General features: G+C 38.4%; 1 protein-coding gene across 1 annotated transcript; it reads left to right on the forward strand.

Annotated features, from left to right (window-relative positions):
* The first annotated feature begins 1,118 nt into the window (after positions 1 to 1,118).
* Positions 1,119 to 23,134, forward strand: rasef (RAS and EF-hand domain containing). The gene is made up of 17 exons (XM_085426989.1): positions 1,119 to 1,458; positions 9,415 to 9,561; positions 10,844 to 10,934; positions 12,194 to 12,289; positions 13,174 to 13,251; positions 13,355 to 13,470; positions 15,573 to 15,641; positions 15,788 to 15,854; positions 16,218 to 16,306; positions 17,301 to 17,601; positions 18,597 to 18,719; positions 19,108 to 19,258; positions 19,484 to 19,565; positions 19,684 to 19,798; positions 20,184 to 20,291; positions 20,455 to 20,531; positions 20,916 to 23,134. The coding sequence occupies exons 1-17, from the start codon at positions 1,154 to 1,156 to the stop codon at positions 21,016 to 21,018; spliced, it is 2,118 nt and encodes a 705-aa protein (XP_085283115.1). The 5' UTR covers positions 1,119 to 1,153; the 3' UTR covers positions 21,019 to 23,134.
* The last annotated feature ends 1,327 nt before the right edge of the window (positions 23,135 to 24,461 follow it).

Below are 24,461 nucleotides of genomic sequence, written 5' to 3' on the forward strand. Positions count from 1 at the left end.
AGGTGACCCTGCATCCCCCTTTAGTTATATTGCAGTAGGCTTAGGCTGTTGGGGGCTTCCCATGATGCACTGAGTGTTTCTTGCTCACTCACTTTTTTCACTCTCTACATGTTTAGTCGTTACAAATCACTGCCTCTCTTCCACAGAATGTTTTTTGTCCTGTCTTCCTCCCCTCACCCAGGCAGATAGCCGCCCCTCCCTGAGCCTGGTTCTGCAGGAGGTCTCCTCCTATTAAACAGGAGTTTTTCCTTGCCACTGCCATCAAGTGTTTGCTCATAGGTGATCATGAGCAAACACTTGATGTTGAGGTTTTCTCTGTTTTCTCCATGTTTTTGTAGGGTCCTTATCTCACAATATAAAGTGCCTTGAGGCAACTGTTTTAGTGATTTGAAACCATATAAATAAAACTGATTTGAATTTGAAAGGTCCTCAGTATGATATAAACGTAAAGTCTACTATCAAACAGTTAATATTATTGTGTTGAAACAGATAAATAAATTAATATTTATGTATACATGGTTTTTTTTTTAATATTCGCCTCTATTTAATGTGATTAATAGTCAAATAATAATTTGGGCCTGGAAAAAATGGAAATCTAGACTACGTGTGTGTCAGTCTGTTCTTCGCTCAGTTACAGAAACTTCAGTTTATTCAGCTAGAACGATAATAGGCTTTCGCCACAGAGCCACTTTCATTTGGCCTGAAGCCCAGAGGTCTATTGTTAGGAAGAGAGAGGGGAGTGATCACACTGGCAGGTAGCGATGGCAGGCGCGTTACCTGAGGCAGTGAGACACAGCAGCTTTTTCCGTCCAGCTGGCCATTGGCTACAACAATCTGTAACATCTCGCGTGAAGGCTACGCGGGAGCAAATGCTTTTATTTTAATGATAGTTTGGATTGTTTAAAATGGATTTCTTTGATCAAAACTTTTGTAAGGGCACACCAGCTGTGGTAATGTTTGGATAGGAGCGGATTAACTCTGGAAGTTTGGAGTTTGGACTACTTTTGTTTTTTCCTGGTGTCCGGAAAGTAAAACGCTGGCGTTCCTGTAAGGTTTCAAGGTTTCGTCGTCTCGGTGGTAATTGTAATTTACCGAAACGCCTTCTTTTTTTCTTTTTTTTTACCCCAGCCAGCCACAGCCCCCTATCAAGGGAATGAGCGCAGAGGAACAGGACCGGCTGCGGTCCCTCTTTCACACCTACGATGTGGACAACTCCGGGCAGATCGAACGAAACGAGTTTCTCATAATCTGCGCAGAGCTACAGGTGTCAGCAGCCGAGGCTGACCGAATATTTGACCAGCTGGACGTCGACAAGGACGGCACTGTCACCCTGCAAGAGTTCATCAGCGGATTTCACGACCGCTACGAGGCGGACATGGAGTCAGAAGGAGGCGACCCGTCTGCTGCTTGGGAAGACTTTGAGAGCAGACTGAACGAGCAGGCCAAGTTCATCCCCAGGTGAGAGTGCACAGCTGTTCTCTGGCCGGTAAGGGCGATGGGTACAGACGGGCGTATGTGTTTAAAATATGGAAATGTTCAGGAGATATGAGTGCGTTCAACAGTGAGCGCAGTGTGCGTAAATGTGATAGTGACAATTAATCTTCACAGGGAAAATAGCACCTCTGAAGTAAAGCACACATCTAATTTAAAAAGGTGAACTCTGGGAAAGATCCAGAGCACATTTCAAAGTTTGCTGCTACAAAACGACGAATCCATTTCCATCCATGACTAAAATCATTATTAATAATATGAAAATGAGAGTGCGCCTGTGTGAAAATCTCTGGATGTTCACGTTTTTATTTTTTTGTTTTTTCCAGAATGCATGTAAGCTAAAGACAGGCATTAATGGTGACCCCCCTCTCACACACAGGTGTATGGGAAGGCGCAAGCTGTGCAAATCACTCATGCTCTAACATAAAAGCAGACAAAGGGAGCAAACTCCAAACCATGTTTAACAATTGTGCCATTAATCCATAAATCAAAGTAATTCCTAACAAAAATTCAAAGTTAAAATGCTCTGTTATGATTGTTTAATTTATCTTCAGTTATAGTTTGTCTTGGCAGCCGGGGGTCAGTCCGCCAGGGCCTCCGCTCCTGGCCGCCACCCGGCACACAATGCACCAGACCCCTATGGCGCCTCCTGCGGGTGGTGGGCCTGCGGTAGCCTGGGTTAGTTGTAACATATCCTGGGGTGAAATGTAACACAATGAAATAAGGGTACTGACAAAACATTAACATGTAATCTTTTTTATTCAACACACGAATGCACTTAAAGCCATTTATGTAGCTGTGTGTGTGTGTGTGTGTGTGTGTGTGTGTGTGTGTGTGTGTGTGTGTGTGTGTGTGTGTGTGTGACAGAATGCAGAAATCTAGCTTTTGAACATATTCCAACCCCCCAAAAAAGACAAATTATGGAATTTTCTGCAACTGAATATTTCATTAATTTTGGTTGGTCTTCCTTGATTTTGGCCTCATTGGCTCAGTGGGCATTATAACCTACAACTCTTGCACCAACTTTTGAACATAACAATGAAGCTGAAAAAATGTAGTTGTGCACCAGCATCACAATTCCATTACTTTTTATCATGGCTTAACCTTGGTGTGGTTTGCAAAGTGCCTCAGAAAGATGAGGAAATCTGTTTCTTGCACCCATCCTGACTTACACTGAAAAAAGTCTAACATGCAGTCATTCATTCAATCTAATAAGTGCCATTCAAAACAGAATAAAATCATTGATTTGATTGTGAAACCCTTTCTTTTTGCATTTTAAAATACCACTTTTGATTTGGATGAAACTAAATGTCTGTACAAAGGACACAACGCAAAGTTTTTGATTTCTCTCAAAACATATATTTCTTTTCATGTTGAACAGATAATATCTTTAATTTGAGTCAAAGTGATTTGCACTTGAACACGCCCACCAGAAATAGACCGGGACCCATTTATTCTGCATGGCTGCTGGAAACATCGTGTCACATCTTTGATTAATTTCATCTGAAAATAAACGTAAGTAAAGCCAAGTGTGTTACAAAAGCTTTTATAATTTGTATTGCCAAAATTGCAGAAAATAACCCCATTTAAGCTGGGTCGACAGCCACCCCTAATTTTTGCATGATTGTAGCTGCTAGCTACAAGCTAGCTAGCTAGCTATCCGGCGCGACGTTAGAACTGGTTACCAGAAACCGACCATCACAGTCAGGAATGCAAGTTAGGCAAAAAGCCGTTTTTTACCAGTATACTAACTAGCTAGCGTTACCACGATGCATCGGTGGTGGATACAGCTAGCTAGCATAAGTTCATAGTTCATAACATTCATAGTATAACTCCGTGCTCCGCTTCGTTTGAATTTTTCTGGTGAGCGCGCGGTTTCTAGACACAAGCTTGTGTTTGTGCGCGCACGTTTGTCTCTGTCTCTCTTCATATAAATATCTGTGTGTTATGTGTGTGTACACCGAGCGCAAAAGATAATTATTAATGTGCATGATTTAGAGACAGAAATAACACGCCAGCATATAAGATCAATGACATAAGACTAATTCCTTCAACATGAGATGCAGTCTCTTGATGTAAATTTGACAACTCTGCTATTAAATGCAATGATTAATGTAGGACAGCAACGATTAATCAACTCATCAAGTTAATATCTTAGGGTTCTGTATTGTTTTCTTTTTTTTCTTGGGCTTTGTGGAACATTTATGAAAATTTTCCACCATTGATTTAATTTAATGATTATGCAATTCACAATCTGATTAGTCAAATAATTGTTCTAATAGTCTGTGACCAAACAACTATCAAAATAGTAGTTTATTATGGTCAAAGATTTATCAGGTGTGCCAGACTTCAGTTCTTCACTTGTACATTTTGTTCCATATTTTACCTCAAGATATCCCAGAAAGATGAAGCTGAGGAAGAGCTGCAGAGTAACCACCATGGCACTCTTCATCTTCAGGGACAACTCAAGCCTCCTACATCAGCGTCGAGACATCGGGATAATCATTGATGGTGTGGAAGTCCTGAATGAGTTGCCTTCTGTGGCAGCTGGAGTGGCAATGGTCTTTGGACTCTGTTATGCTCTTAAAATGGAATATCCACGAGGATTCAGGTTCACCTTTGAGGCTCTTCAAAAGATTATGATGGAGCTTGACTTTAACAAGATGACCTCTAAGATTCGCAAACTTAATTGTGAACTTAACACTGCACAGTAGTGTGTTTGCATGCATGTGTGGATGTGTATGTGCACATGCATGTGCATGTGTGCTTGGTTATTTTCTTGGTTGGCCTGCAGTGGTATTCTACATTCAAAAATTATAAGAACACCCATTTGAAAGGGAGATTTAAGTTGATTTCATTGATACATGTGTAGATTTTTTTTTTACATTGTACAGGCACAGTGCACATATAAACATTTTTGAGTACTTGCAAATTGGTTTAAAAAGAGTTTTTATAATGGTTTTATGCCAGTTTTAGACAGGTTGCAGGTTTTATACTGGTTTTCAAAAGGTTGCAGGTTTTATACTGGTTTTCAAAAGGTTGCAGGTTTTATAAAACAAACATTTCTCTAATCATTTCTGCCGTAGCACTAAATCTGTATATTACTAATCCTCTCTATTGATTATAGTTAAAATGGTTTGGAACAATAAATAATTTTGAAATAATTGGTTGGCCAACTGTCTTGTTTTTTATAGGAAATGCAGAGCATTTTTGAACTGAAATAAAATGAAATGTAAAAAATATAGTTTGAATATATGTAAATCAATTACCTGGCTTCAACACAAACATATTAGTTCATGTTAATTTGGTTCGATGTGAATACATTAGGTTGGTTAAATTTCAATATATTAGCTTGGTTCAATAATTAAAATATGGTTCTATGTAAAAAAATCAATTTGGATCAATGCAAAATTTAAAGTTTCAGTCAAGTCTAGTAATATTGTTTATATCAACATAAAAGTATCAGGTCAAATCAAGTGACTCAATTTGGATTCTCTGAAGCCAAATATTTTGGATGTGACAATTGGACATCATTTTTTTTTTTATTTGAATAGGGTTATTCTTTTTACAGTGTATTTCCACTACCAATACTTCCTACTGGTCCATCTCTGACACAGTGGTCTGCATAATGTATGTGTGGGAACTCAAACAGTGGAGGAATTGTGTTGCCAATGGCATTAACCGCATATACAAAGGCGACCAGTGAACCTCTCTGCTGATGTCGTTGCCCCAACTTGTTTAATATAAGTTAAAGTAATGGTGTGGTAAGTTGTAACATCTGCATTATTGTTACAACTTACCCAGACTCCTATAGCCATGAACTAGCTAACATTACAGCCAACGGCTAAAACATTAGCACTAAAGACCTACACAGAATACATCCCCATAGACATACAAATAACATAATTTAAGTTTGATGAGTTTAACTGCAAAGCAGATAATGCTATTACAAATTGAAATAAAGTAGAAAAACGTACTTTTTGGCATACAAATTACTTTTTTTCGTGTTAAATTGTCTGTGTTTGACAAAATGTGCTGATTTTTCACATGTGATAGCAGAACTGAATTGGGCATGCACAGGATGAATCACATCATTTGAAACTTAGCCCTGATTGGAGAAATTGGAAGTGTTACAACTGACCCACGTTACAACTATCCCCGGTCTCCCCTACAGCACTCTGCAAAGTCATTTCTCTTTTCTTTATATTTTGTTAGGAAAATGGAAAATGATTGGAAACATACATGGAAATATAGTATATAAGGGAAAAACAGAGTTGGTAGCATTCTTATGAGTTGATATTTCCTTTATTCTTTAACACCGTCTCATTCTCTAATGTTCAGCAATAGTTCCAGGCTTCTTGAAGGACATATGAAGCTCTTCTTTGGATGTTGGCTGCCTTTTGTTCGATTATCTGTCTAGATGATCCCACACTGCTTGAATAATATTGAGATTCGGGCTCTGAGGAGGCCGGTCCATCACTGACTGTGTTCCACTGTGTTTTTTCTATCTGAATATGCTTTTACTGCTCTGGAAGTGTGTTTGGGAGCATTGTCATGCTGAAACATGAAGCCACTCCCCCAAACCATGACGGAGCCTTCTCTGTGTTTTACAGATGACTGTAGACTCTGACTGTTGTACTTCTCTCCTGATCTCCATCGTGCACACTGACTATGATTGAAACCAAACATTTAAAATTTGGATTCATAAGACATGGTGCAACTGATTCAGTCCAGTTCAGCTTTTTCTCTCCGTTTCTCTTTATGTTTTGCATTTTTGTAGATTCAGCTAAGGAAATGAGAATAAATGATGTGTTTTTGTAACAAGCTGCTAGTAACAAAGTGCCTAAAATACAGTTTAAAACTGATTATTTCCTAAGTGGTTTGTTATGTGTATGTGGCTCATCCTGTGAGTTAGGTGCATTTTTTATGCTTGAATTATTCATAAATCAGTATTAAGTGATAAAAACAGTTCTCTGAAAATGATCACATCCAATGACTGGGCTCGATAATGCTTACTCGCTTTACACACACTGTAGACCTATCCACGTGCATGTGGCCACTGGCCTTACATGGGACTTTTGCTCATGCTGTTGTGTTGCGGCATCAGGACATTGATTGTCACGGTGGTGCCGTCGGATAAATGCACTCTTTCATCTTCAAGCATTTATAGTCACTGTTACATCAGTCAGCTGAGGGAGGATAGTTTGGAAAACCCAGTACACGCTTCACTTCAGACAGATGTCTGTTTTCAGGAGTTGAAAAGATATTTTGTGTGAGAACAAGAAGACAAGTCAAGAGCAAAAAATCAATTTCTTCCTTCTTTATGCTTGAGACTGATCTAATGAGTTATGAACTTTGTTCAGTCTCTCAGCTGATGGAGACCGAGCCTGGAAAGATGGTTTGACCTATAAAAGGCTTTCACTGCTCGGTTTTCAAGAATTTTCTTCTAGGGGGGTCAAATGTCTCTACTCTGCATTTGTTGACATGATCAACTGTTTACAAAAATTGCGTTTGAACACAAATTTCATATATAAATACAAAATTTTACAGGGTTTAATTTGGGTCTCTTCATTTGATTTCATTCTTTCGGCTTTTGCGTTTCTGAGTTCTGAGTTCGGGTTTAACACACACCAGGAAAGCTATTTTGTTTTCAGGGTAAATAAACGACAGGTTGTGTCACTGGGAAGCAAAGTGACATACATGAAAAGAAGCATTCATTAAAAATCAGTCTTTAAAATTAGAAGAGTTATTCCAACATCAGATATTACTTAAACTGACACACAAATCGTTTTGTTTTCTACTTGCTAAATAATCTTTAAAGGCTCAACAAAAATGTAGATTTGCTAAATATCTCAATTATGTTAATTGCTGTTAGGGTGGAGCGGTAGATAGAACAAACTTTATAGCAAACTTTCTACCAAGCTGATGAAATACTTTCTTCAGCCACTCAGAATAAAGTAGAACAGTTTGTCTACCTGTCAAAGGAGTGTTGACTTAAGGCATTCTCAATATTGTTTATTTAGTGTTTATTTTGTTTAATATTAGTGTAATTAAAGCTGTACTACACCCTGACTCATTTGTTACACTCCATTTTTCATATCGTAACATCAGTCTTGTTAGCAGATCAAATGAAAATCAGAACTCCAAATGCACAATTGCGAGGAAAACATCAGGATTTTTATCATTTGAAACATTTTCCCACAGTTAAAGACTTTTAACCCTGTTATTGTAATCCAGTGTTACCTACAAGAAATAATCTGTTGTCTGCCATTTATCTAATTAATAATAAAAAGGTACATTTTTTGTGTGTCCACACCGCCATTGTTATTAAGAATATAAAACAAATACTCAAAAAATATTCAATAAATAATTAAACCTCTTGTGAATTTGTTGGATAATGTCTGTTTTTAGAGCATATTCAGCTGAGTCCGAACAAAGACAGAATTGTTTGTTATTTTATCTGTGTGTACCCTACAGCGGATTTTAAATAGACATTCAAGACGTGAGTGAAGTGCATTTTCAGCTTTAAATATAACCCTATAATGACCTTTGTATCATATTTGACGCATGAGTTTCTGAGACCTCGTTCTCATCAACATCATCAGCACTTGCCATAATTTCAAAATGTTATGGACAAAACTCCTTTTTTTTGTCTAAAATTAACACTGTTGTTAACATAAAGTTGCCAAACACACCCAATGTATGAAATGCCATACAAACAATATATAATTCATATATCATAAAAATATATCATACACAACATGATATAGCAAAAAAATGTTTGTGGATTTTGTTATAAGTTTGTTATAAGTTCTAAAAAATCAGAATTTTCTGGCTATTTTTTGATTAGTTGGGTCTTACAGGGTTAAGGGGATTTAAAAAAAACTTTTGCGAACTGTTTAGGAATTATAGACATTTTTTATACTACAACCAAGCCCAGATGAAAATCCATTGAAGTCAGTGACTGAGGTCTAAAGCTCATGGACATCACCAAATGCTGTGTTTCGTCCCTTGAGATGCTCCGCCGGGTTTTTACTGCAGACACCTTCAGCTGCTGCTTGTTTCTGGGTCTCTCTGCCTTTATTGTCTTATTTCATGACTGAAAGCGGCTCTACTAGGTTGTGATCAGGTGACTGACTTGGCCATTGAAGATTATGTCATTTCTTTAGCTTGAGAAACTCTCGGGTTGCTTTTGCAGTCTGCTTTGGGTCATTATCCATTTGCACTGTGAATTTACACTGTGCCTGATCAGTATTAGCAGAGAGTACAGCCCTGTATACTTCACAACTCATCCTGCTACTTCTATCAGGAGTCACATCATCAATAAACACTTGTGACCCAGTTCCAGTCACAGCCATACAAACCTTTCTCTTCCCATCATTTCGATACAAATTAACCTTAGTTTCATCTGTCCAAAACATGTTTCCATCACTGTATTTTATTGTGTTTTCTGGCTAAGGCTAATTTGGCCTTCATCTTCTTGAATCTAACCAGTGGTTTGCATTTTGTTGTAAACCCATGAAGATGTCTCTTGATTGTAGACTTTGACAATGATATGTCTTCCTCTTCAAGAGTTTATTCTTAACTTTGTTAGATGTTGTAAAGTTTTTTTTCTTAATCATCAAAATAATTCTGTCATCATGCACAGTGGTCAATTGCTTTTGAAGCTCTGAAAATGGGACACTGTGTATAAAAATGTTTATATTGTCTAAACAGTTACTGCCATCCTTTTGCAAAACCATTGAATTAAAGCAGGAAGGCTTCACTTCAATCGCATCTTGATTTTATTTTTTTTAATAAACAAAACTACAAAAATATTAATGAATCAAACCGTACAAACCAAAATTCTTTAATGTAACCCTCAATTTCTGCTAGCAAAAATTTGTTTGCAGCGAGCTAATTTATCTCCTGATTTTTCTCCAGGCGTGAGCAAGCAGCAACACTGTATCAGAACATCAGTCTGACTGAGCCCAGACTGATTCCTCAATTTGAGAAAGTCATCCTCAACTTCACCAAAGAGATCAAACAGCAGAACTCAGAGATGGAGAACTTGGCACTTGCCATCAAACGGTGAGCATCATGCACACACACATATATGATCAGTCATTACCTGTGAACGATTAGCAGATGACCTGCTCTACATACTGAACTACAGCCACCCTAATGAGCATGTGGCAAAGATGTAGACAGGACGAGTATGAACCACAGGAGAGAGACTTGAGCAACCAGATCATAAGTAAAACACATAACTACCAGTGCATCAATGTAGACTGAACCTCTTAGTTTGACCTGTTGATGTCAGACATGACATCATCAGTACTTTAAAAATCAGGAAACTCTGGTTGGGCCTTTCCCTACACCTGACGTACACGAAGGCTGAGAACAGTCGATGTAAGTATGCACAAAGGAGTTAATTCTGCAGCCTAAAAAATACAAAGCAACCTGTGACAGAGTCTTTGCTTTAATGTGCTGAATGTTTGATTTTGATGGCAACATAAAGCTTACACAAACAAACCCAGGGTAGTAGGTGCAGCAATATTACTTTGACAATAGCAAATCATAGCAAATAAACATAGGTAGAGAATAATGTGCTTAATGTGGAAAAAGTCAATACTTCTGAGACAAGTGGAGAGTATTCCAACTGCTCATCCACGTTGTCACAGTGGCTGTTATCGCAAAGTGGAAGAATAAAAGAACTACAGCAACTTGTTCCTAAATTAGCAAAACATTTAATATTATGAGCGGGATTACTGAGTTGTGAGGGACATAAGTCTCTAATGCGCAGCTGACTCAGTAATTACCGCGTTATAAACCTCCTTTGGCATTTAACATCAGCACAAACACTGTTCTCAGGGAGCTTCGTGTCATTGGTTTCCAAGGTCAAGAGCTAAATGCAAGCACAATGTCAGGTATTGGATGGATCGGTGCAAAGCATGCCAATGCTTATAGGAGCAGTGGAAGTAAAAGTCAAGCTCACGTTTCCCTGTCTGGCAGTCTGATGGACAAGTTTGAGTCTGGCCAGTGCCAGGAGAACCCGAGTTGTGTGCCAGCAGTGAAGTTTGGGGGAGTAGGGATAACAGGAAAGAAGAGTGTGAGTCAGGCCCTCTCGTCTAACATCAGTATCTGGCTTCAAAAATGTTCTTATGTATGATTGGACAAAAGTAGCATGACTGTTTGACACTGATAGTCAAGCTTGTTTTCTAAGAAATTACAAATGTTTTGTGTCAATCCAAATGTCAGGCGAACAATAAATACTGTCACAAATCAGAAAGTTAAGTTAGCGTCAGCTGCCTGGATCACATGGATAGAAATATCTGGAGTCTAGTGAGGTGATCTTATTACTGTGTTACAGAGCGCAGGACCAAGCATCAATGCAGCTCAGTGAAATGGAGGAAGAAATGGACCAACGCATTCAAGCTACCGAGAGAAAAACACGTGAGCAGGTGGGACCAATACCTACCCCACACGACACACATATGAGACCCTCCACTGCAGACCCGTGACTTTGTGTTTTTACACTGTTTGCTTTTTTTCGGCTAGTTGCTATGATGCGTTTCTTTCCCTGGAGTTTGTGTAGGCAAAGTGATAAGCAGGGCGCGTTTGTTCAGCTCTTCCCTCATGTCAAACAAACATACGCAGCCGTGTAGCAGCTTACTGATCCCAATTCAGACACGCCTGCTGCTCTCACAACTCTGTGGATATAAAACAGCAGATAACTCGAGGTGCTGGGGCATGTTTTATCCTCTATTCTAAAATGATAAGGCTGTATGTGTTGGTGGTGATAAGGATGGTGGTGTGTGGATGAAGATGATAATCTATAAAGAGCCAGGTCAGCTACATCAGCATGTGGCTGACCTGAACTTTGAATTGTTTAACCTGCTTTTTATTGACTGATGAAGTTAAATCTCTATGAATTCTGTCTGTTTGTCAAACGTATCCACATCCACAGCTAGAGTAGGCAAATTTGTTATTACAGCAGCTTTTTAATGCCTAAATTTAGGTCTGTTTATGTCTTAATATATCGTCTATGAATTAAAAGCCCCCAGATTTGGAGCCTCATGAAAGCGGCAGATATTTCCCAAAATCCAGCAGAACACATAATCAGTGTTTTGTGGAAAATGATAAGCTTTGATAACAGCATTTAGCTTTCCATAACATGAAATAAAATGCAATAAAAGGAAGAAAAGCTGACAAAGACTGGCAGAAACATAAAGCATCACTTGTTATATCAGGAAACAAACCATTGAATTTATTTAAACATGTTGATTTTATCTGTGGTCCTGACGTTTCTTTAAAAGCTGTGAATATAAACTCTGTTTTATCACTGTGCCTAAAGTTATGTAAGTGTTCTCCATTGACTCAGCTAACTCGGGCTCTACTGTTTGTTTTGTCTAAGAAAAGCACACAAAATTAGAGGGCGGTCACCTGTATCCTCTCACACCATGATATTCACACTGTCATATCCTGGCACCTGTAACGGAGGAATTTATTTTGGAAATTGTACATTAAAAAAAAGTTTTTGATTCCTCAGACCCTTCATCAAGGGGTTTAAAATCCACTTTAAAATGGCTTTATGCAGAGTAAGAAGCAAAAGCCAATCACACACATACACAAACACACAAATCATACAGTAAACTGCCTTTCTGATGCAACTGATTGATATATTTTCTGTTTGGGGGGGGTTGTATTTGTGCTTTTGCAGGAGAAGAAGCGAGCAGAGGCTTCGCTGAGTGAATTACGAAGAAGTTATGAAACTGAAGTGTGTGAGCTGCAGTGTAAGATCCAGAGGATGCAGATGGTACATTTTTAACTTGTCTGACTGAGTTCTGGTTTTTTACAACACAATTGCTGTAGTGGTGGTTTTAAACATATTTATATGATACTGACACGATAAGGATTTTACGCTCGAAACAAATTTAGATCCAAAATGCTGACTTTAACTCATTTTAATTATATTAGTACATTATTAGTAAATATATTAGTACAATGTAAAATGTTAACTTTAATGGAATCGGGTTTAAAATTGATTGGTATACCATTCAATTTATACCACATTTTTCTTAATGATTAATTAATTGAGTAAATAAACCTTTGATTTTATATATCTCGTGTTTATTGAGGATGAAGAATAATTTTCTGGGTCCATTTCAGAACTTAACATCTTTGAAAGCAGGAAGCAGCTTCACAGAGTCCATTAAATCTCAGCTGGACCTCTTTAACTGAAACTTCACAGTAAATATTTGGATAAGAAAAATCTACTATTGCTTCTCAATCTGACTGAGGTCCTTCTTACTGAAGATTTCAAGTCAGCTGTTTACAAGGGAAGTGATTTCATACAATCTTGAAGAGCAGATCAAGCATGCAGAGAAGCAAGTTATTGTGTTGGGTTGGTCTTAATGAAGACATCTGTGTATGTGTCCAAGCATTTGCATCAGGTCTGAGAACATGCACGGAAAAAAGCATCCCGAAAGTCATCAGGTTAAAATGTTTAAATAGTACAAATTTAGCCGTTTTATGAAACTTTTTTTCCCCACTCCTCTGAAACTGATTTGTAAGAGCTGTTTATTTTTATTTTTTTGAACCAATTAGAATCGACATTTCTGGATGCATGTACAAGTAAAAGTAGCCCACAAGAGTGAGTAGGTCGAATAATCTTTATCCTATACATTTCAACTTTACCAGATAGAGGAGAAGTACAAGAACATCACAGTGAAAGACGAGAGCCCGGCCTTGAAGAAGAAGATCAATGAGCTAACACTGGTGAGAGTGAATGTATTTGAACTCATTTATACAGTCATTATGCTTCCTGCTTACAACACACAGCTGTAATCTTCTGTTTTGCTGCTTGTCTGTGCGTCTGCAGGAGAACCAGCGGTTAAAGCAGGAGCTGCTGAGGTCTCAGACCAAAGTCGCCTGCCTGCAGAGTGAGATGGACTCGCTGAAGACCGAGCTAACCGATCAAAGCATCAACTCCGAGCGGTAAATCGGTTTGGCTGCTTTCGTTAAATAATTTAAACCCTCGGTACAGATTTTGACGTGTGGTCCGTGGAGTTAAAGTTGAGCACCACATCTAATTAGCCACATGTTATTTATTCTTTTTACTTTTTTACATCGATGATTAAAAAAGAAACAAAAAAAAGAAAAAAAAGATTTGTACTTCACATCATTTAGCTCTCTCTAAACACATACAGTTTCACTGCACACCATGAAAGTCTAAACCTCCATTATTGATGAAAAGAAGTTGCAGAACAGGTTTGTATTTCCACCTTTTTCTTTCCTTGTTTAAAGATTAATGAGAACTTGAGAAAAATAAATATTTACACTTGTAAAACCACTGAATACACTTCATACCAGCTAAATGTACTGACTCTAGAAGAATCCAGAATACCTTATCACACGACCCCACCCCTGAGCCGAGTAACAGAGACAGACGACAGAGGCACAACCTCTCCTGGTTGTCTGTCTGCATGTTGGCTCCTGAGAATTTTATTGTGTTGTCACAGCTGAAACAGGATATCCTGGAGTGCCTTCACACGTACAATAACATCTTTGGGAGCGTTACCTAGTAACAGACGCAACAGAGACAAAGGGAGGAGAAAACCCCGCCTGCTTCTGACTCATTGGGTTGACACTTTTGTTCCTCCATCTCTGAGGAGTCTCGCGTGTCTTTCAGTAACTTTGCACAACTGTGACAGACGTGTAAAAAAGGAGAAGACTGTATAAAAATATCAGCCATTATTTAATGGGGAAACTATGATGATTTTATTGAAAATATATAATAGAATTGCGCTGGAGAGATTATATCTCTCGGCTGGCCTGGGAACGCCTTGGTATTCCCCCGGATAAGCTGGAGGAGGTGGCTGGGGAGAGGGAGGTCTGGGCCTCTTTGCTTAGGCTGCTGCCCCCGCGACCCGGCCCCGGACAAAGCGGCTGAAGATGGATGGATGGATGGATGGATGGATATATAATAGATTCAAGATTGATGTTTTTACCTACTATGTTTTTACATATCACAATAAGAAAAAACTTCCCAATAAACCATTTAGCAGGGGAAAAAGAAAAAGCAGAACAGAGGAGGGATCCCTCTTCCAGATGTTTATATTTTACATTACCTACCTTCAGACAGCAGATTGTAAATAAAAGAAAACCATAGTGCTAAAGCCAGTTTTCTGTATCAGGCTGTATGCAATTTTTGTTTACTATTGGAATCACCTCACTTCTGAAGCAGCCTCCAGTGGCCACTAGAGATACGGCATATAACCCATGTTGGTTATATTTTGCAGCAGCTGCTGTTTGACTGAAGATCCTAAATTTATTTTAAAGTATTGCATCTTTAGTTTACTTTGGTTGCTTCCCCTTCTGGTTTAACAATATAAGAATTAGTCAAAATTAAGACTTTGTAGAATTTATCATTTGAAAGTGTCATGTAATTAATATCCATAGTATCCTTATTTTCTCATTATATTGTTTTATGTACTTTAATCATGAAGGTTTGTAAAGCAAGGCCACTTTTGACTCATAAACTAAGTGCTCAGCCAGACTGAAAAACAGGAAGTTTTAGTGTACAGGCATATTAATAGATAAGACACAGAAAAGAGGAACTTTATAACCAATGTTTGAAACTGTGTGACATGTAAAGTACCAAAATAACACCTATATGAGGCACAGTTTATGATTCTAATGTTCGAGATCCTGCAACTGGCGTTTGGGCTGTGCAGGGGGTCTCTCTCTTTCGGAAGATGATTGAATAAGAAGAAATATAAATGTTTTAACACACTATGAGTCGGTGTTCTCTCTCTAATAAAAGTAATCCGTACATTTAAGGAGTTTGTGTTGTTTAAGCTTTGTGTAGAAACTGAGGCCCTAAACAGCGATGAACATACAAAAATATGTAACACTTTAGATATGTTTTTTTTTTAAATTGATAGATAAATATATGCTTGTGTTCAGATTTAGTAACATTTGGCTCCACAATGTAGTGGTTTACACATTCACCTTAAAAGAAGGAAGAAGGCTTTCTGGTGTAAAGCTTTTCTTTAGATTCACTAACTGTGTCTCTGTCTGTCTCTGTTTTCCTTCAGAGACGAGGAGCTCATGAAACACTTCTATGATGAACGAGACATCCTGGAGAATCAGATTGAGATTCTACAGTAAGCCAGATAATAACACACACACACACCTGCTGAAACAGATTTTACAAGGTTGCCTACATTTAAAATGTCTTTTGTGTGTGTGTGTGTGTGTGTGTGTGTGTGTGTGTGTGTGTGTGTGTGTGTGTGTGTGTGTGTGTGTGCAGGACAGCCAACAGGAAGCTCCATGACAGCAATGATGGCCTGAGAGCAGCTCTGGAGAGGATAACGAGGGTAAATCTTAACACTTAACAAAGTTACTTCATTCACAAAATAAATAAAGACATTTTAAATGTCTTCAGTTAGCACATTTTCGTATCTTAGTTTGATTTGATCCACTCATTTGATTGGACTGCAGCCTATTTTTAAAAAGTAATTAGTCTTTAAATAAATTTATCCTAAAAGCTCATATGTGCAAAATGTTATTTCATTAATTTAACTTATCAGTAATTTGAAAAAAAAAATTTCTGGGAATTATTTCATCATTTAGGCTCTAAGGGGTCATTAAAAACTATGCACTGCCTTACAACATAACATCATTCACATCTAAGATTATAACAATACATTTTATAGTTTATTTTTGTTTCTTGTGTGTAGCAGTCTAACGGAGGATCACCAGGAGAATTTAAGGAAAGAAGCAGAAGTAAAAGCATCTGCTACACATCACCATATGCATTATTAGACAGGTACGGTCTACAAACAACACAGATGACAAAGAAGAGCATCTGTGCATTAAATGTACATTAATCATCTGTATATTCTCTGCACTGGCACACTAGAGCTGGTCTTACACCAAAAATGGAATTATTTTGTTTTCCTAAAAAACAATATATATATATTTAAACTGTTTTATTTTTATTTTTCAAATAAATGTTGAAGTTACTGTAGAGTTTACTTGGCTCCGACAGAAGTTATCGGTGCATTCAGATGTTTTTGGAACTGACAAGGTTTCTTTTCCCAGAACATGTGACATTTTTATTTGTCTAGTAGATTTTGCTGCAAGTTATTTATTTAAGCCGCTGTGAGAAGCTGAACCATGAGATTCTGCAGTTATCCGGCATAAAGGTTTTGTTTTTGTACCATAAAGCAGCAAATTCAAGCCCAGTTTTGCACTAATAAGAACTTTTTGCATCTTAAAACGAGACAACAAAAGTATTTTCTTTTGACCAGTGAATACAATGTATGTGAGGATTAGTTTTGCCTCTCTGAAAAGTTAATTAAAAAACGATTCAGGTATGTAATTATTACAGTTTTAGCTTGTGGTTCTGCCTTTTGGCACTTTTACAGGCATTTAGGCAGAAGCAATATGAAAACAACATATATTGCACACAAGATCATGTACTTTATACAAAAACTACACATGCACATAACATTTTAAAATATTGTTTACAGGTTTTAGATCAATTTTTAAGTTATATATATCATATGTTTTTAGTACTTTACTTTATTACTATTCATTAAAAACAACGTAGACTGTGTAAATGTTATTACAAAAGAGCGTATTAACCCAAAATAAGTCCAGGACATAAAAAAAAACCTCACATCTAGCTTCGCAGGTATTCCATCAAAAATCCTACAGGAAAACCAACAAAACTACTTTATGTGTGAAATGATCTATTACCTGAAGCACACACAGGAGGAGATTTTGTGTTTTTTTTTTATTGCCTTTCTCGTCCTCAGGTACTCCCAGCGCATGGACGAGTACCCTCTGTTCAGCCGCCGGCCCAGCGGTGACACCCTTGCCCTGGCCATGTGTGACCCTGGCCTGAGGTGCAGGCACAGCAGCGAGTGTGAGGAGGACAGCCTACCTGAGATCTACGTGGACAGTGGCCTGTCGACGCTCAGAGGCTCACATGGAGGCTATGACTCAGAGCATGAGGTCAAAGGTCAAGAAGAAGAGGACGAGAATCACAGTCCGGAGAAAAAAAAGGAGGACGACGATAACAACGACAGTGTAATCGGAGAACTCTCTGACACTGAGGTAAGACCATAACCATGTCTAGCTTATAGCTACATATTTGTTTTACCAAGTCTAAGACTTAATAACATAATAACTAACAGACACAACAGATGTAATAACTTGAAGAAGAAAGGAAGTGGGCTTATTCAAGTCTGTGGAGACGTTTCACCTCCAATCTAAGAGGTTTCTTCAGGTATAAAAGCAAAAGATGGAGAGTCCCAGGTATTTAACCCTTAGTGGGGGTGTTCCCCTTTGGAGGTGGTTCTTGGTCTGCTATTGATCGCGTGCGTCATCACATGAGCCATGCTGTGAAAAAAGGCATTACCATCACCGGGGGTTAAGGGTGAAGCCACTGTGAGGCCTCGCCCGACCCTATCATGTGACCTATTGAGGTCACCTACAACAACAGTGGAAAGACTTGAATGGGCGTTGAAGTGCCTGGAAACCGTTGCCAACCTTTGTTGCACACATAGTGTTCATGGCGATGGCCTCTTTTGCTCCTCCTTTAAAACATCTGTCTTCCCTCCAAAGAGCTTCCTTTTACCTTTTAGTGTAGATCTACACCTGAGTCTGTTCCTGTTGAGGTGCCTCTTCAATGTTGTGTCATGCATTTGTGGAGTGGCTGTTGGGTTTCTGCTGCATAGATCTCCAAGTACTCCTGCACTTTGATGTTTAGCTTGTGTTTGGGAGTTTTGATCTTGGGATGTACCCGTTTTTGCACCGTCACGCTTGAATAAGTTTCTCTGACTAACCTGTTTGAAAAGGGATGACCAAGTTGTTCCATAGGGCTGTTACCTATGATACCTATGCATACACCATTTTAATTCCCTCTTTTTCAAGCTCTTGAGACCACCATGACCTGGATGACTGAGAACCTACATAGACGATAATAATTAATGATTAAATACAAACTGGTATTTAAACACATAGAGAGTGAAAATAGCTAACTCCAGGGGGGAAAAGCGTATTCTTGCCTTGAATGCTTAACTATCTGCTACTTTGTGTCTATATCACAGCCAGCAGAGACACAGGATGGGGAATCAGCATTCGGATCAGACAGCAGCTCAGTTTTGGACTGGAAGCCATCTGAACCACCAGCTCCAACAACGAGAAAGGCCCTCAGTGCCATCAATGTTCAGGTGAGAGAGAAAATTATGAGAGGAGTCATAAAAGAGGGTTCTTTTATTTTGTAAGAAAGGTCAGAAAAACAGGATTATTGGGGTTATTGTTGAAATTTAAGTTACAGTCAGATTTCTGGAAAAAAAATTGTAATTATTTAGAGACCTTACCAGACTTTGTGACCCTTCGTCTCTTCCTAACATTTTGACACTGTAGAAAAAAAAATGTATGAGAAGGTACATTTCGCTCTGTAGTAGCTATGGCTGTGGACTTATTATGTGTAAATCGTCGCTAGTAAGAGTTGAGGAAACTGCAAAATGATCATTGCTGATGATAAAGTGAATTCAACTTGAAGCAAATGTGCAGAAAAGTTTCCTGGAGAGCACTACCTTCCTGTCACCGCTACAGAAGGAGGACAAGGACAGCACTGACCTGGGCTACATGACGTCCGAGAAGGCTTACAGGATCGTGTTAGCTGGGGACGCTGCTGTGGGGAAATCCAGCTTCCTGCTTCGCCTCTGCAAGAATGAATTCAAAATGAACTCTAGTGCAACTCTGGGTGAGCTGGACACAAACTAAAAGCAAGCATTTTAATGTCATGTCCTCTTCTCTACAAGAAGCCTTGTAAATAAAAGCTTGGAGGAAGTTTCAGCTGACTGGTTAATGCTTAATTTTTGTAGACTGTGAAGTAAGATCATTAAAATAGTATAATGTAGTTATTCTGATCAGCTATTAAACACTTTCACTTGCTTCCTTCTTGACTGGCTCTTCTTTGTGTTTTCAGGAGTGGATTTCCAGATGAAAACACTAATCGTGGACGGAGAGCCCGTGCTGCTTCAGCTCTGGGATACGGCGGGGCAGGAGAGGTATGTGTTGGTGTGGATAGTACGTGTTGCTATTTCTTGACAATAAATAGCACTTCATTAGTGGAGTACATGAGGTTTGTAACTGTCTAGTTTGAGCCATCTCCTGTGCTATTTTCAGGTTTCGCAGTATTGCGAAGTCTTACTTCCGCCGGGCAGACGGTGTTTTGTTGCTGTACGACGTCACCTGCGAGAAGAGCTTCCTCAATATTAGAGAGTGGGTGGATATGATTGAGGTAAAGCAATACCGTCCACAGCTATACGGTTACCACCTGACACACTTTGAAGTGAGATGTCCAGGCATCAGAAACATGTATAATATAGTCATATGGTTAAGTGTGTCCACTGTGACGCTGGCAGCATTTGTGTTATCAAAAGATATTTAAAGGTCACACTGATGATTCTGCTTGTTTTTCTTCATTTACATGCAGCCAATATGTAAGTGTTGGATAAGCATGCATTCAATATGATCTGGTGTTCTGTGTGTGTGTGTGTTGTATATTCGGCCAGTGGTGTTCAGAAGTTTGTGCTCAGTGTAAAACAAGTTCAGCACACCTTCCGTAACCTGTCACAAGAGATTTCAATATGATTATTATTATTGTTCATTGTTTTTCTTGGCAGGATGTGTCCCACGAGGACATTCCCATCATGCTTGTGGGTAATAAGTCTGATCTTAGACAAGATGGAATTGGCTGCGTTCCTGCCAGCTACGGGGAGAAACTTGCCATGGTAATTAAAAATAAAAAATTTTACCAAACATTTACATTTACAGTTACCTGTTACACATCCAACTTGGAGAGAAATTATTTAAACTGTAACCTGTAATTCGAGGAATGAATGGCAGTTAATAAAAATATTAAAACATTAAATGTTTTCTGTCTCTGACCAACAGACATACAACACTCTGTTCTGTGAAACTAGCGCCAAAGATGGATCCAACATCCTGGAGGCCGTGCTGCACCTGGCCAGGTGAGATTCACATACCTGATTATTCCAAAACAAAACAAAGCTGTGGGACTTCATGAATTAGACATTAAGAAGCTAACATTTTGTCATTAGTTTAGTGGGTGTTTCACTTCGTTATTGGAGGATGGATGTTGTATATACAGCTTATATCGCATCACTAACTAAGCATTGCCAGTGTTGATCAGTAACACATTAAGAACAACAAGTTTAAACGTCCACCAAGGGATACGTCATTGTATGATAACCATAAATACTGCTTGATCTTTTGTTTTACAAGTGAAACGCTTTCTGGCATTTAAAAGTAAAACTTTCTTTTTCGTTTTTCTTCCACATTCCCATCTTTCACCTGTTTACCCGTCTTACCTGTGTTTTTTTTCCACTCCACAGACAGGTAACAAAGTTCGCCAACTATGAAGAAAAAAGCAGTCGTCAGTCGCTGCCGATTTTAGACGCTCCCAGAAATCAGCCAAAATTCTCCTGCTGCACCTGATCAAACTCGTCCACACTGGACTTAATGTGGACTGTGCACATGCAAAAAGACATGAAAAGCAGAGCAGGAACAAATGATCAATGTGAATAACCGCAGCTGGATTAAGAGGGTGAAGTAAAGAAGTGGAGAGACGGGACATTACAAATACTTATTTGCTAAATCTTTTAACCGCTGGATCTTGGCTTAAACCTCTCGCCATGTCAAAGTTTTTTTTCATTATGTTATAACAAATTTGCCTTTTTCTGTTTGGTGTCATTTACACTGTTTGACTAATTGCACGTTAAAGCAGGTGACACAGGAGAAGCGAAAGGTAGCTGTGAGAGTAAAGTAGACTTTTAATGTGAGGTTTAAATCTGAGGCCAGGTGAGTGAGTATGGTTGTGATATTTATGTTGTTAAATATTTGCACATGGCAGAAAATAGAAAGCTAGTTTGGTTTATGTTCATGACAAGAAAGTACAGATCCTGATATACAGTGTTGCAAAACAGTTCCTGATTTTTTTTTTTGTTTTGGTTTTTTTTTTTTTTGGCATATTTGTCACACTTCAGTTCTTATATGATGATTTCATTTATTAAGGGGGGTAAAGCTGTTTAAATCCACCTGATAAAGTAATTCTTCTTAAATCTAGTCAATGTTAGTCACCCTCAGCACCTCAGCAGCAGAAATGGACAGTGAGTCTTTCACATCCCTGTGGAGGAATTTTAATTCACTCTTGTTTGCAGATTGGCTTTAATTCAGCCACATTGGAAGGTTTTTGAGCATGAATGGCTTGTTTAAGGTCTCAATCTGATTTAAGTCCAGACTTTGATTTGTTTTTAATCATTCAGTAGTGGACTGGCTGGTGTATTTGGGTCATTGTCCTGCTGCATCACCCAAATATGCTTGAGCTTCAGGGCAAGCTGTGTTAGTTGTATGCAGATGTGACAGGACTCAAACTCTCCAAGTTGTTAAACTTTTGGTTAATTTGAGACAAGCTTTTGTGTACTCTGCCATCGATGTCAGTTTTGCTCAGTTTCTTTCTCTTTGTTGCATATGAACACTGACCTTAACTGAGACAAGTGAGGCCTGCAGTTCTTGCTCTGGGTTCTTTTGTGACCTCCTGGATGAGTCATCGATGTGCTTTCGGAGTAATTTTTGCAGGCTGGCCACTCCTGGGAAGGATCATCACTGTTCCAAGTTTCCTCCATTCATGTATAATGGCTCTCACTGTGGTTCACTGGAGGCCCAAAGCCTTAGAAATGACTTCATAAGCCTTTCCAGACTGATCCATATCAATGACTTTGTCTCTCAGCCATTTCTTTTGATCATAGCACGATGTGTTGGGTTTTGAAATATTTTAGCCTTCTCCACTTTGTCAGACAGCTTCTGTGGTTAATCACAGAAACCGTTTACTATGATTTAACAACGGGAGCCAATTACTTTTCCACACTGGACCAAGTAGATTTTGATAGCTTTTTACCTTTAAGAAAAGATAAAAACATTTAAAAACCTCATTTTGTATTTAATCTGGTTATCTTCATCTACTATTAAAATTTATTTGATGATCTGAAACATTTAAATGTGACAAATATGCCAAAAAACTAAGACATCTAAAACTAAATGGGTTAATACTTTTTCATTGCACTGTAGCTTTGCTCACCACTGCAACAATCATGTAATTACATTTGCGCTCGGTTATTTTTCCTCTATGTACAGCTTGAAATGTTTGATGTTATTTATGTTTATGGTCATATCAGAATTTACCGCCATCACGTAGACACCAAGAATCACGGGAGAGCCTAAAGTGACAAAGGCTCGTTCTCTGTTCATCACGACAAACCCTGGTGCAATATCGCAACCTACCATGTTTATTATTATGATGCCACAGCAGTGTTACTTTTTCGTCTTTTCATTGAGGATAATTTTGTGTTGTAGAATTTATTATCTTAGGAAATGACCCGATAGTTTAGGTAAAACTTTAAATAACTAATTTATTACACAATGAGTAGGTAAACATGAAATACAGGGGGCAGAGAACAGAGTATGGCTTTAACTATATAAAGTTGTAATCCTGGTGATTTGTTCCAACTCATTTTATGGATCTCTTTTATTAATATTAGAGAAAAAAACAGTTATATTATCTAACTGCTGAATAACTGTATCGGTGTCTGTAAGCTCGGAAATAAAATCACTGGTTGGAGCTGGAGAGGCAGTTTTTCTTCTTCAGTTATTTCACTGGTACAAAAATATGTAAAAAAGTAAATGTTACACATGTGAAGAACAGTTTCATTGTTATCGCCTGTTGCATATCATGCCTTGGAAAAAAGAAAAGCATTAAAATGAGCTTTAGAAATTTTCAGCTCTAGTAGTAGTAGTTTGAATACTGAACTCAGTCCAAGACATGGTATTACAGTTTTTTTCAATCGCTAACAAGCGCCTACCCATACTTCAGATACTTTTTCTAAACTCTTAACACAGACTCACACCTACAAAACACAATTGGCCAAATGGATAATTTCCTTCTCAAAAATACATTTTGTTAAATATATACTAACTCTTCATTTCAAAATAGAACACATCTTTCTCTGCACACACTAACTGTACAAAAACACTATAAATCTGACTCAAAATGAAATTAGTCTGTCAAAGAATAACACTTGTTTTCACTCCACAAGGTACATGCAGTCAAAGTACACCAGGTTTCAAAATACTGGCTATTATTGACATTACAAAAACTGCATAGACTTTTATGTTTCAGTTTTACAGGTATTTGCATGCGAAACATGCAATCCACCATTTTGACACCAGAAATGTCTTGGTTGGTAACTGTATGTCCACATGTACAGTAATGTTCACATTCAAAAGCATTCCAGTAAAAAGCAAACAAGTTTTTGTTTCTTTACTGTTTACTACAGGAGGTACAGTAGAAACACGGTATGATAGGACAGAGAAAGTTTTACAGTATTGCTTACAGTGAACAAAATATCCATGAAACACACAAGAGCATTCTGAACAAAAAAACAACAGCAAAAAGCCAAGATAAAAAAAAAAGGGGGGGGGGGCTAAAAAAAGGCAAAAAATTTGCATCTAATCTCTGCGATCTTCAGGGTTAGGCCACATGTTTTCATCAACATCACATCTGATGTTATCCAAGTCGATGCACCTGGGATAAAACCGCCTGGTATGTCGGATCCACCCTTGGCAATCGTCAACTGTGATGTCCCTGGAGCCGGCATCCATGGCTTCAAGGAGGGACATCTGGTCATGTGGCTGATGGTCATAAACCTTCCACCTCCATGCAGAAAAGAACTCCTCTATGGGGTTGAGGAAAGGTGAATAGGGTGGAAGGAAGAGACTTACCAGTCTTGGGTGGACTTCAAACCATGTTGTTATTGCTTGCAAGTGATGGAAAGCCACATTGTCCCAGGTAATTACAAAGGTCCTCATGTTTTCACCCTCCTGAC

This window comes from Rhamphochromis longiceps, linkage group LG12, assembly GCF_057381845.1.
Source record: "Rhamphochromis longiceps isolate RC_006_pf linkage group LG12, R_longiceps_female_GT1.1, whole genome shotgun sequence".
Lineage (NCBI taxonomy): Eukaryota > Metazoa > Chordata > Actinopteri > Cichliformes > Cichlidae > Rhamphochromis > Rhamphochromis longiceps.